The sequence below is a fragment of the Coregonus clupeaformis genome, chromosome 12 (genome assembly GCF_020615455.1).
Source record: "Coregonus clupeaformis isolate EN_2021a chromosome 12, ASM2061545v1, whole genome shotgun sequence".
NCBI classification, from domain to species: domain Eukaryota; kingdom Metazoa; phylum Chordata; class Actinopteri; order Salmoniformes; family Salmonidae; genus Coregonus; species Coregonus clupeaformis.
In genome coordinates, this window is record NC_059203.1 from 38,024,946 (window position 1) to 38,039,604 (window position 14,659).

At 44.0% G+C, this 14,659-nt stretch overlaps 1 protein-coding gene across 2 annotated transcripts in view; it reads right to left on the bottom strand.

Moving 5' to 3' along the window:
• Positions 1–1,334: 1,334 nt before the first annotated feature.
• The window catches only part of LOC121577595 (ras-related protein rab7-like), a 45,865-nt gene continuing 32,540 nt past the window's right edge, over positions 1,335–14,659 (bottom strand). For both annotated transcript variants that reach the window (XM_041891326.2, XM_041891327.2), the window contains 3 exons: positions 5,718–5,936; positions 3,846–3,974; positions 1,335–1,815 (listed from right to left, as the gene is read on the bottom strand). In XM_041891326.2, the coding sequence (XP_041747260.1) occupies positions 1,720–1,815; positions 3,846–3,974; positions 5,718–5,936 (444 nt within the window). In that variant the 3' untranslated portion in view covers positions 1,335–1,719. The remainder of the gene's footprint in view (positions 1,816–3,845; positions 3,975–5,717; positions 5,937–14,659) is intronic.

Consider the following 14,659-nt stretch of genomic DNA (forward strand, 5'->3'; position numbering starts at 1 on the left):
GCTCTCCGGTTTTGTGATGAAACAAATTTACATTTTACATTTTAGTCATTTAGCAGACGCTCTTATCCAGAGCAACTTACAGTTAGTGAGTGCATACATTTTTCATATGTGTGTAGTTTAATTTATTCCGCCACTGTGTGACTGTTGTCTTTTTGTTGTCACGGCCTTATTGTATATCACGCTGGCATATGAACTAATGGGTTATAGAGCAAACAATGCAATTATCACAACATGCAGTAGTTTGTAATAGGGATTTTTTTACTGGCTTGGCTTCCTCAGTGATTTTACTCACTCACCAGCATTTTAAAACACATGTCAATAAGACAATCAGAAACAATGTTTATATTGAATAATTTTTTATTAGCATTACTTTTGAAATCCCAATACTCAACAACTGAATTGGCATAGCACTGATTATTTCATTAAGAGGAGTAATACCAGGGCAAATCCTTGGACTGTTTCTTTGTGATTGATAGAAATAACATCTAATTGTTTCATCTCTCATCTTTTTCCGACTGTTCCTGTTATATCCACACGCAATAGTAGTACACAATCTGTTAAAAAGTAATATTAAGCACTTATTAACAAACTCTTGCCAACCTGAGCTACCAGCAGAGAGAGAGATACAGTAGAGACAATACCGACATAACAGTGGACAGATGTAAATAGGGACAGAGCTGTAATTCTAGTGTTGAAACAAGTTGGCTGACAATGGAAATGACATATAGAACAGTAGTAGCAGTAGCTCTAGTATTATTAAGTACCAAATAGTATTACTCTCTTAATAAGTACTTTCTCCATGTCTTTCATTGTATTTGTGTCGTCAGCTTTTCTCGTCATTGCCTACTTATGAATATTTCCCCTGCAACGTGAGGCTACTAAACCAACCAATGCGCACTCCCTACAAAAGGGCGTTGACAGCCTCCTGTGCATTTTTTTTAGAGCATCAACAGGCTTCCTGGGGAAGGATGATGGGAGCAGTGTTGTTCGTGGCTTGTCGTCAGTCTAGCCCAAATAAGAGTTTATAACAAAAAAATATCAGTAAAACAACAAAGTGCAAAAACAAGTATAAGCTTCCGATTGGCTTAAGACTTAACATCGACAGCCAATACGAACAAAAAATTATAGTACAGCTGATTATTTGTCAACAGTAAGGTAGGCAATATAGAACTTCAAGTCAAAACAAAACATATTTCGGAAGAACAGAAAATACAGAGGATTAGATGTCTCAGGACAATGACACAAAGATATCATCATAATCTCATGTCAAAAAGCTTCAGCCATCACTTTAGAGTTCTCTACTGCACTCTTAGGACATGGCTCCATCTGCCCCCCCCCAATGTGAGACAGAGAGGGGACACAGTCAGACAGGGTGGGCCAGGTTGTGGGTTCACTCATGATATGGATTCAGGAACGGGCAGGCATAGTGGAGTCTACAGGGGTGTACCAATTCTTCTCTCACGTGATCTTTGGGCATTGGATTCATCAAGATGTGTATGTGTGGGAGTGAATGAATGTGTGTTGGAGGTGTATGTATACACCCATCATGTGCAGTACGTGTAAGTAACTGGAAACTCGGTGGGATTCTGGCTGGGAGGGGGATGTGACATGGGTGCATGCAGAAACCAGAGGGGCAGTCCTTTCCCTAGGGGGGAGCAGGTGTCGAGAGAGAAGAGGGTTGTTCCTGAAAGCCAGACAGAAGATAGTCCATGTTGCCCCTCAGCAGCTGCAGGCCTCTGCTGAAGGCTTTGCTCTGTCATTCCTGTCCAGCTTGATGGGTTCCGGGAATTCATTATACAGCTCCACCTCCGTCTCCTGATTAAAATAAAAGAGGGAGGGAGAAACTGGAATCTAAGTAGTCCTCTGAAAGAACAGTCAACAAAACCAAGGCCTGTCTCCCACTTTAATCTTCTCTTTGTGCCAGACTGTGTTCAAATGCCTTCGATTTCATTTTCCTGTATTTATCTGTATATGTATATACAGTGGGGGAAAAAGTATTTAGTCAGCCACCAATTGTGCAAGTTCTCCCACTTAAAAAGATGAGAGAGGCCTGTAATTTTCATCATAGGTACACGTCAACTATGACAGACAAATTGAGAAAAAAAATCCAGAAAATCACATTGTAGGATTTTTTATGAATTTATTTACAAATTATGGTGGAAAATAAGTATTTGGTCACCTACAAACAAGCAAGATTTCTGGCTCTCACAGACCTGTAACAACTTCTTTAAGAGGCTCCTCTGTCCTCCACTCGTTACCTGTATTAATGGCACCCGTTTGAACTTGTTATCAGTATGAAAGACACCTGTCCGCAACCTCAAACAGTCACACTCCAAACTCCACTATGGCCAAGACCAAAGAGCTGTCAAAGGACACCAGAAACAAAATTGTAGACCTGCACCAGGCTGGGAAGACTGAATCTGCGATAGGTAAGCAGCTTGGTTTAAAGAAATCAACTGTGGGAGCAATTATTAGGAAATGGAAGACATACAAGACCACTGATAATCTCCCTCGATCTGGGGCTCCACGCAAGATCTCACCCCGTGGGGTCAAAATGATCACAAGAACGGTGAGCAAAAATCCCAGAACCACACGGGGGGACCTAGTGAATGACCTGCAGAGAGCTGGGACCAAAGTAACAAAGCCTACCATCAGTAACACACTACGCCGCCAGGGACTCAAATCCTGCAGTGCCAGACGTGTCCCCCTGCTTAAGCCAGTACATGTCCAGGCCCGTCTGAAGTTTGCTAGAGTGCATTTGGATGATCCAGAAGAGGATTGGGAGAATGTCATATGGCCAGATGAAACCAAAATAGAACTTTTTGGTAAAAACTAAACTCGCTCGTGTTTGGAGGACAAAGAATGCTGAGTTGCATCCAAAGAACACCATACCTACTGTGAAGCATGGGGGTGGAAACATCATGCTTTGGGGCTGTTTTTCTGCAAAGGGACCAGGACGACTGATCCGTGTAAAGGAAAGAATGAATGGGGCCATGTATCGTGAGATTTTGAGTGAAAACCTCCTTCCATCAGCAAGGGCATTGAAGATGAAACGTGGCTGGGTCTTTCAGCATGACAATGATCCCAAACACACCGCCCGGGCAACGAAGGAGTGGCTTCGTAAGAAGCATTTCAAGGTCCTGGTGTGGCCTAGCCAGTCTCCAGATCTCAACCCCATAGAAAATGTTTGGAAGGAGTTGAAAGTCCGTGTTGCCCAGCGACAGCCCCAAAACATCACTGCTCTAGAGGAGATCTGCATGGAGGAATGGGCCAAAATACCAGCAACAGTGTGTGAAAACCTTGTGAAGACTTACAGAAAACGTTTGACCTGTGTCATTGCCAACAAAGGGTATATAACAAAGTATTGAGAAACTTTTGTTATTGACCAAATACTTAATTTCCACCACAATTTGCTAATAAATTCACTAAAGATCCTACAATGTGATTTTCTGGATTTTTTTTTCTCATTTTGTCTGTCGTAGTTGTCGTGTACCTGTGATGAAAATTACAGGCCTCTCTCATCTTTTTAAGTGAGATAACATGCACAATTGGTGGCTGACTAAATACTTTTTTTCCCCCACTGTATATATTTTTGCTGCTCTAGGGATATAATTATTGTTTGGATGACCTTATTTACTATTATGTATTGATATATATTTTTACTCTTTATGCGATGCACACTGAATTATCACAGTGAATTATTGTCATGTTTGTTTATGTGTCAACTAATCCCATAAGGGATGGGTTGTCAACTGGCGATTTGACACGAAAATAAAATGTATTTCTTTCAACAAAACCCCCAATTCCCTCCTGTGAGCTGCCATGATGATCCTGGCCCCACCCACCTGTTTTAGGGCGTTGCGTGCGATGGTCTGGAAGGCCTGCTCTACGTTGATGGCCTCCTTGGCACTGGTCTCAAAGTAGGGGATGTTGTTCTTACTCTGACACCATGCCTGAGCCCGCTTGGTCGTCACCTGGGTGTGGATGGAAAGACATTCACAAACATCAGATGAGATCTATGAGACCCCAATATTGGTGAAACACATAAACTCAGCAAAAAAAGAAACGTCCCTTTTTCAGGACCCTGTCTTTCAAAGATAATTAGTAAAAATCCAAATAACTTCACAGATCTTCATTGTAAAGGGTTTAAACACTGTTTCCCATGCTTGTTCAATAAACCATAAACAATTAATGAACATGCACCTGTGGAACGGTCGTTAAGACACTAACAACTTACAGACGGTAGGCAATTAAGGTCACAGTTATGAAAACTTAGGACACTAAAGAGGCCTTTCTACTGACTCTGAAAAACACCAAGGGTCCCTGCTCATCTGCGTGAATGTGCCTTAGGCATGCTGCAAGGAGGCATGAGGACTGCAGATGTGGCCAGGGCAATAAATTGCAATGTCCGTACTATGAGACGCCTAAGACAGCGCTACAGGGAGACAGGACGGACAGCTGATCGTCCTCGCAGTGGCAGACCACGTGTAACAACACCTGCACAGGATCGGTACATCCAAACATCACACCTGCGGGACAGGTACAGGATGGCAACAACAACTGCCCGAGTTACACCAGGAATGCACAATCCCTCCATCAGTGCTCAGACTGTCCGCAATAGACAGAGAGGCTGGACTGAGGGCTTGTAGGCCTGTTGTAAAGCAGGTCCTCACCAGACATCATTGTTGCCTATGGGCACAAACCCACCGTCGCTGGACCAGACAGGACTGGCAAAAAGTGCTCTTCACTGACGAGTCACGGTTTTGTCTCACCAGGGGTGATGGTCGGATTCGCGTTTATCGTTGAAGGAATGAGTGTTACACCGAGGCCTGTACTCTGGAGCGGGATCAATTTGGAGGTGGAGGGTCTGTCATGGTCTGGGGCGGTGTGTCACAGCATCATTGGACTGAGCTTGTTATCATTGCAGGCAATCTCAACACTGTGCGTTACAGGGAAGACATCCTCCTCCCTCATGTGTTACCCTTCCTGCAGGCTCATCCTGACATGACCCTCCAGCATGACAATGCCACCAGCCATACTGGTCTTTCTGTGCGTGATTTCCTGCAAGACAGGAATGTCAAGTGTTCTGCCATGGCCAGCGAAGACCCCGGATCTCAATCCCATTGAGCACGTCTGGGACCTGTTGGATCGGAGGGTGTGGGCTAGGGCCATTCCCCCCAGAAATGTCCGGGAACTTGCAGGTGTCTTGGTGGAAGAGTGGGGTAACATCTCACAGCAAGAACTGGCAAATCTGGTGCAGTCCATGAGGAGGAGATGCACTGCAGTACTTAATGCAGCTGGTGGCCACACCAGATACTGACTGTTACTTTTGATTTTGACCCCCCCTTTGTTCCGGGACACATTATTCAATTTCTGTTAGTCACATGTCTGTGGTACTTGTTCAGTTTATGTCTCAGTTGTTGAATCTTGTTATGTTCATACAAATATTTACACATGTTAAGTTTGCTGAAAATAAACGCAGTTGACAGTGAGAGGACGTTTCTTTTTTTGCTGAGTTTACATTAGAGCATACCCTGCTACTGAGAAACTTTGAATCATATGTATGGAAACTCCATTGGAGATGACATTAGCAACAGTAGCATTAGGGCCAGTGACTGTAGTACTAGAAGTGGTAACATTACCATCTTTAACCAAGTAGCATTAGGTCCAGTAACTAACATTAGATGTGGTAACGTCTATAGTCATCTGTCACCCACCTGTCTGTTCTCCAGGTCGATCTTGTTGCCTAGCACCACAAAGGGGAAGTTCTCGGGGTCTCTGGGGCTGGCCTGGATGAGGAACTCGTCCCTCCAGCTGTCTAGAGTTTTGAAGGTGTTGGGGGCAGTCACATCAAACACCAGCACACAGCAGTCTGCCCCGCGGTAGAACGCAACACCCAGAGACTGGAACCTCTCCTGCCCTGCCGTGTCCCAGATCTGACCATGAGGACAGGTCGAGGGAGCGACGGAGGGAAGAAAGGAGGGAGGGAAACCGTGACAGAAGACAAGAGGATTAACTATTGTTGGGCAACATGTTTTCTTCTGAATTAAGATCTTAAACTAATCACACTCACAGTGTCATGTAATCAGACTTGTCTGGTTGCCACTTGAAGTTTGCATCAGTGCTACCAAAAGAGTACTTTATAATTAACTGTTGATCAATTCATGCTGATCACCCATTGGTATGACAAGTTGTTTGCCTTTCCTTAGTATGTAGCCTAAAGGTTAAGAGTGTTGGGCCAGTAAACGAAAGGTCGCTGGTTCGAATCCCCGAGCTGGCAAGGCATTTAACCCTAATTGCTCCTGTAAGTCGCTCTGGATAATAGCGTCTGCTAAATGACTAAAATGTATGTAAATCATAGACCATACTTCAGACTTCCTTAAAATCTATTATCATATTGTACATTCAGCAGTGTACCTGTTTGGCACTACTGATGTAGCCACATCATATCACTTCCCCAGTCTTCAAAGGCTTTTCTCAGCCTTAAAATTGTGTGTATCTTTGTAATTACAGGGCTCATTTGTAAAGAGACCTTGGTCTCAACATTACTCCCTGTAAAAATAAAGGTGATATATAAATAAAAAATGTGCTCCAATGATATACTGTTTTTTAGGGCTGACCTAATTTAGTCGACTGTTCGATTGTTTGGTCAATAGGCTGTTGGTCGACTGAGATTCCTTTAGTCGAGCAGTAGCAATTAAAAAATAAAAATGCCTCAGCCTAATTGTCTAAGAAAATTGAGGAGAGGAAACCCCTATTTAATTAGGTCTACAGTACCAGTCAAAAGTTTGGACACCTACTAATTCCTGGGTTTTTCTTAATTTTTACAATTTCTACATTGTAGAATAATAGTGAAGACATCCAAACTATGAAATAACACATATGGAATCATATATTAACCAAAAAAGTGTTAAACAAATCAAAATATTTGTTATATTTGAGATTCTTCAAATAGCCACACTTAGCCTTAATAATAATAATAATAATAATAATATGCCATTTAGCAGACGCTTTTATCCAAAGCGACTTACAGTCATGCGTGCATATTTTTTTGTGTGTATGGGTGGTCCCGGGGATCGAACCCACTACCCTGGCATTACAAGCGCCGTGCTCTACCAGCTTTGCACACTCTTGGCATTCTCTCAACCAGCTTCATGAGGTAGTCATCTGGAATGCATTTCAATTAACAGGTGTACCTTCTTAAAAGTTATTTGTGGAATTTCTTTCCTTCTTAATGCATTTGAGCCAATCAGTTGTGTTGTGACAAGGTATACAGAAGATAGCCCTATTTGGTAAAAGACAAAGTCAATATTATGGCAAGAACAGCTCAAATAAGCAAAGAAAAAGACAGTGCATCATTACTTTAAGACATGAAGGTCAGTCAATCCGGAAAATGTCAAGAACTTTGATAGTTTCTTCAAGTGCAGTTGCAATAACCATCAAGCGCTATGATAAAACTGGCTCTCATGAGGACTGCCACAGGAATGGAAGACCCAGAGTTACCTCTGCTGCAGAGGATAAGTTCATTAGAGTTACCAGCCTCAAAAATTGCAGCCCAAATAAATGCTTCAGAGTTCAAGTCACAGACACATCTCAACATCAACTGTTCAGAGGGGACTGTGTGAATCAGGCCTTCATGGTCAAAGTGCTGCAAAGAAACCACTACTAAAGGACACCAATAAGAAGAAGAGACCTGCTTGGGCCAAGAAAGACGAGAAATGGACATTAGACTGGTGGAAATCTGGAGTCCAAATTGGAGATTTTTGGTTCCAACCGCCGTGTCTTTGTGAGACGCGGTGTGAGTGAACGGATGATCTCCGCATGTGTAGTTCCCACCGTAAAGCATGGAGGAGGAGTTGTTATGGTGTGGGGGTGCTTTGCTGGTGACACTCTCAGTGATTTATTTATAATTCAAGGCACACTTAACCAGCATGGCTACCACAGCATTCTGCAGCGATACACCATCCCATCTGGTTTGCGCTTAGTGGGAATATCATTTGTTTTTCAACAGGACAATGACCCAACACACCTTGAGGCTGAGTAAGGGCTATTTTACCAAGAAGGAGAGTGATGGAGTGCTGCATCAGATGACCTGGCCTCCACAATCCCATGACCTCAACTCAATTGAGATTGTTTGGGATGAGTCGGACAGCAGAGTGAAGGAAAAGCAGCCAACAAGTGCTAAGCATCTGTGGGGACTCCTTCAAGACTGTTGGAAAAGCATTCCAGGTGAAGCTGGTTGAGAGAATGCCAAGAGTGTGCAAAGCTGTCATCAAGGCAAAGGGTGGCTATTTGAAGAATCTCAAATATAAAATATATTTTGATTTGTTTAACAATTTTATGGATACTTCATGATTCCATATGTGTTATTTCATAGTTTTGATGTCTTCACTATCATTCTACTATGTAGAAAATAGTAAAAATAAAGAAAAACCCTTGAATGAGTAGGTGTGTCCAAATGTTTTACTGGTAGTGTATGTATGTATGTATGTATGTATGTATGTATGTATGTATGTATGTATGTATATACATATGGGATGGGATGTATAGACATTATGGACAGTATATGGATAGAATATATAGCATATCTGAAGAATATGTGGATAGAATAGTATACAGTGCATTCGGAAAGTATTCAGACCCCTTCCCTTTTCCCACATTTTGTTACATTACAGCCTTATTCTAAAATTGATTAAATAAACAAATGTCCTCAATCTACACACAATACCCCATAATGACAAAACGAAAACTGTTTTTTATTAAATGTATTAAAAATAAAAAACAGAAATACCTTATTTACATAAGTATTCAGACTCTTTGCTATGAGACTCTAAATTGAGCTCAGGATTGTGTCGAGGCACAGATCTGGGCAAGGGTACCAAAACATTTCTGCAGCATTGAAGGTCCCCAAGTGGCCTCCATAATTCTTAAATGGTAGAAGTTTGGAACCACCAAGACTCTTCCTAGAGCTGGCCACCCGGCCAAACGGAGCAATCGGGGGAATAAGGGCGTTAGTCAGGGAGGTGACAAAGAACCCGATGGTCACTAACAGAGCTCCAGAGTTCCTCTGTGGAGATGGGAGAACCTTCCAGAAGGACAACCATCTCTGCAGCACTCCAACAATCAGGCCTTTATCGTAGAGTAGCCAGACGGAAGCCACTCCTCAGTAAAAGGCACATGACAGCCCACTTGGAGTTTGCCAAAAGGCACCTCAAGACTCTCATACCATGAGAAACAAGATTCTCTGGTCTGATGAAACAAAGATTGAACTCTTTGGCCTGAATGACAAGCGTCATATCTGGAGGAAACCTGGCACCATCCCTACGGTGAAGCATGGTGGTGGCAGCATCATGTTTTTCAGTGGCAGGGACTGGGAGACTAGTCAGGATCGAGAGAAAGATGAACGGAGCAAAGTACAGAGAGAACCTTAATGAAAACCTGCTCCAGAGCACTCAGGACCTCAGACTGGGGCAAATGTTCACCTTCCAACAGGACAACGACCCTAAGCACACAGCCAAGACAACGCAGGAGTGGCTTCATTACAAGTCTCTGAATGTCTTTGAGTGGCCCAGCCAGAGCCCGGACTTGAACCTGAACGAACATCTCTGAAGAGACCTGAAAATAACTGTGCAGCGACGCTCCCCATCCAACCTGACAGAGCTTGAGAGGATCTGCAGAGAAGAATGGTAGAAACTCCCCAAATACAGGTGTGCCAAGCTTGTAGCATCATACCCAAGAAGACTTGAGACTATAATCGCTGCCAAAGGTGCTTCAACAAAGTACTGAGTAAAGGGTCTGAATACTTATGTAAATGTAATATCAGTTATTTATTTTTTTATACATGTGTAAACATTTCTAAAAACCTGTTTTTGCTTTATCATTATGTGGTAGTGTGTAGATTGATGAGGGGGAAAGAAACAATTAATCAATTTTAGAATAAGACTTAACGTATCACAATATGTAAAAAGTCAACGGGTCTGAATACTTTCCGAATGCAATGTATGTACAGCAATAGTTGAATAGGATGGCCTTGACTAGAATACAGTATATACATATGAAATGGGTAAAACACTTTGTAAACATTATTAAAGTGACCAGTGTTCCATGTCTATGTACATAGGGCAGCAGCCTCTATGGTGCAGGGATGAGTAACCGGGTGGTAGCCGGCTAGTGACAGCGACTAAGTTCAGGCCAGGGTACTGGGTGGAGGCCCGCTAGTGATGGCTATTTAACAGTCTGATGGTCTTGAGATAGAAGCTGTTTTTCAGTCCCTCGGTCCCAGCTTTGATGCACCTGTACTGACCTCGCATTCTGGATGATAGCGGGGCGAATAGGCCGTGGCTCGGGTGGCTGAGGTCCTTGATGATCTTCTTGGCCTTCCTGTGACACCGGGTGATTTAGTTGTCCTGAAGGGCAGGCAGTGTGCTCTCAGTGATGCGTTGGGCTGACCGTACCACCCTCTGTAGAGCCCTGCGGTTGCGGACGGTGAAGTTGCCATACCAGGCGGTGATACAGCCTTACAGGATGCTCTTAATGGTGCATATGTAAAAGTTGGTGAGGGTGTTAGGGACCAAGCCACATTTCTTCAGCCTCCTGAGGTTGAAGAGGAGCTGTTGCACCTTCTTCACCACACTGTGTGGGAGGACCATTTCAGATTGTCAGTGATGTGTATGCTGAGGAACTTTAAGCTTTTCACCTTCTCCACTGCGGCCATGTCGATGTGGATGGGGGTGTGCTCCCTCTGCTGTCTCCTGAAGTCCAGTATCAGCTCCTTCGTTTTGTTGATGTTGAGGGAGAGGTTGTTTTCCTGGCACCACTCCGCCAGGGCCCTGACCTCCTCCCTGTAGGCTGTCTCGTCATTGTTGGTAAATCAGGCCTACCACTGTGGTATCGTCTGCAAACTTGATGATTGAGTTGGAGGCGTGCGTGGCCATGCAGTCATGGGTAAACCAGGAGTACAGGAGGGGGCTGAGCACGCACCCTTATGGGGTCCCAGTGTTCAGCGTAGTGGAGGTGTTGTTGCCTACCTTCACCACCTGGGGGCGGCCAGTCAGGAAGTCCAGGACCCAGTTACACAGGACGGGGTTCAGACCCAGGGCCCTCAACTTAATGATGAGCTTGGAGGGTACTACGGTGTTGAAGGCTGAGCTGTAGTTAATGAACAGCATTCTTACATATGTATTCCTCTTGTCCAGATGGGATAGGCCAGTGTGCAGTACGATGGCGATTGCATCATCCGTGGATATATTGGGGCGGTATGCAAATTGCAGTGGGTCTAGGGTATCGGGTAAGGTGGAGGTGATATGCTCCTTAACTAGCCTCTCAAAGCACTTCATGATGACAGTGCTTTGAAGTGAGTGCTAGCGGGCGATAGTCATTTAATTCAGTTACCTTCACTTTATTGGGTACAGGAACAATGGTGGACATCTTGAAGCAAGTGGGGACTGAGATAGGGAGAGATTGAATATGTCCATAAACACTCCAGCCAGCTGGTCTGTGCATGCTCTGAGGACGCCTGGGCGGCAGCCTTGCAAGGGTGAACACGCTTAAATGTCTTACTCACGTCGGCCACGGAGAACGAGAGCTCACAGTCCTTGGTAGCGGCCCATGTCGGCGGCACTATGTTATCCTCAAAGCGGGCGAAGAAGGCTAGCTTGTCCGGGAGCATTATGTCGGTGTCCGCGACGTGGCTGGTTTTCCCTTTATAATCTGTGATTGTCTGGGGTCTCTGCCACATACAGTGGGGGAAAAAATTATTTAGTCAGCCACCAATTGTGCAAGTTCTCCCACTTAAAAAGATGAGAGAGGCCTGTAATTTTCATCATAGGTACACGTCAACTATGACAGACAAAATGAGGAAAAGAAATCCAGAAAATCACATTGTAGGATTTTTTATGAATTTATTTGCATATTATGGTGGAAAATAAGTATTTGGTCAATAACAAAAGTTTCTCAATACTTTTATATACCCTTTGTTGGCAATGACACAGGTCAAACGTTTTCTGTAAGTCTTCACAAGGTTTTCACACACTGTTGCTGGTATTTTGGCCCATTCCTCCATGCAGATCTCCTCTAGAGCAGTGATGTTTTGGGGCTGTCGCTGGGCAACACGGACTTTCAACTCCTTCCAAACATTTTCTATGGGGTTGAGATCTGGAGACTGGCTAGGCCACTCCAGGACCTTGAAATGCTTCTTACGAAGCCACTCCTTCGTTGCCCGGGCGGTGTGTTTGGGATCATTGTCATGCTGAAAGACCCAGCCACGTTTCATCTTCAATGCCCTTGCTGATGGAAGGAGGTTTTCACTCAAAATCTCACGATACATGGCCCCATTCATTCTTTCCTTTACACGGATCAGTCGTCCTGGTCCCTTTGCAGAAAAACAGCCCCAAAGCATGATGTTTCCACCCCCATGCTTCACAGTAGGTATGGTGTTCTTTGGATGCAACTCAGCATTCTTTGTCCTCCAAACACGACGAGTTGAGGAGTTTTTACCAAAAAGTTCTATTTTGGTTTCATCTGACCATATGACATTCTCCCAATCCTCTTCTGGATGTACTCTAGCAAACTTCAGACGGGCCTGGACATGTACTGGCTTAAGCACGGGGACACGTCTGGCATTGCAGGATTTGAGTCCCTGGCGGCGTAGTGTGTTACTGATGGTAGGCTTTGTTACTTTGGTCCCAGCTCTCTGCAGGTCATTCACTAGGTCCCCCCGTGTGGTTCTGGGATTTTTGCTCACCATTCTTGTGATCATTTTGACCCCACGGGGTGAGATCTTGCGTGGAGCCCCAGATCGAGGGAGATTATCAGTGGTCTTGTATGTCTTCCATTTCCTAATAATTGCTCCCACAGTTGATTTCTTCAAACCAAGCTGCTTACCTATTGCAGATTCAGTCTTCCCAGCCTGGCGCAGGTCTACAATTTTGTTTCTGGTGTCCTTTGACAGCTCTTTGGTCTTGGCCATAGTGGAGTTTGGAGTGTGACTGTTTGAGGTTGTGGACAGGTGTATTTTATACTGATAACAAGTTCAAACAGGTGCCATTAATACAGGTAACGACTGGAGGACAGAGGAGCCTCTTAAAGAAGAAGTTACAGGTCTGTGAGAGCCAGAAATCTTGCTTGTTTGTAGGTGACCAAATACTTATTTTCCACCATAATTTGCAAATAAATTCATTTAAGATCCTACAATGTGATTTTCTGGATTTTTTTTCTCAATTTGTCTGTCATAGTTGACGTGTACCTATGATGAAAATTACAGGCCTCTCTCATCTTTTTAAGTGGGAGAACTTGCACAATTGGTGGCTGACTAAATACTTTTTTCCCCCACTGTACAGTGGCTTGCGAAAGTATTCACCCCCCTTGGCATTTTTCCTATTTTGTTGCCTTACAACCTGGAATTAAAATTGATTTTTGGTTTGTATGTATTATGGTTTGATTTACACAACATGCCTACCACTTTGAAGATGCAAAATATTTTTTATTGTGAAACAAACAAGAAATAAGACAAAAAAACAGAAAACTTGAGCGTGCACAACTATTCCCCCCCACCCCCACCCCCACCCAAAGTCAATACTTTGTAGAGCCACCTTTTGCAGCAATTACAGCTGCAAGTCTCTATAAGCTTGGCACATCTAGCCACTGGGATTTTTGCCCATTCTTCAAGGCAAAACTGCTCCAGCTCCTTCAAGTTGGATGGGTTCCGCTGGTGTACAGCAATCTTTAAGTCATCCCACAGATTCTCAATTGGATTGAGGTCTGGGCTTTGACTAGGCCACCCAAGACATTTAAATGTTTCCCCTTAAACCACTCAAGTGTTGCTTTAGCATTATGCTTAGGGTCATTGTCCTGCTGGAAGGTGAACCTCTGTCCCAGTCTCAAATCTCTGGAAGACTGAAACAGGTTTCCCTCAAGAATTTCCCTGTATTTAGCGCCATCAATCATTCCTTCAATTCTGACCAGTTTCCCAGTCCCTGACAATGAAAAACATCCCCACAGCATGATGCTGCCACCACCACCATGCTTCACTGTGGGGATGGTGTTCTCGGTGTGATGAGAGGTTTTGGGTTTACGCCAGACATAGCGTTTTCCTTGATTTCTCAATTTTAGTCTCATCTGACCAGAGTACCTTCTTCCATATGTTTGGGGAGTCTCCCACATGCCTTTTGGTGAACACCAAAAGTGTTTGCTTATTTTTTTCTTAAAGCAAAGGCTTTTTTCTGGCCACTCTTCCGTAAAGCCCAGCTCTGTGGAGTGTACAGCTTAAAGTGGTCCTATGGACAGACACTCCAATCTCCGCTGTGGAGCTTTGCAGCTCCTTCACGGTTATCTTTGGTCTCTTTGTTGCCTCTCTGATTAATACCCTCCTTGCCTGGTCCGTGAGTTTTGGTGGGCGGCCCTCTCTTGGCAGGTTTGTTGTGGTGCCATATTATTTCAATTTTTTTATAATAATTTAATGGTGCTCCGTGAGATGTTCAAAGTTTCTGATATTTTTTTATAACCCAACCCTGATCTGTACTTCTCCACAACTTGGTCCCTGACCTGTTTGGAGAGCTCCTTAGTCTTCATGGTGCCGCTTGCTTGGTGGTGCCCCTTGCTTAGTGGTGTTGCAGACTCTGGGGCCTTTCAGAACAGGTGTATATATATATATACTGAGATC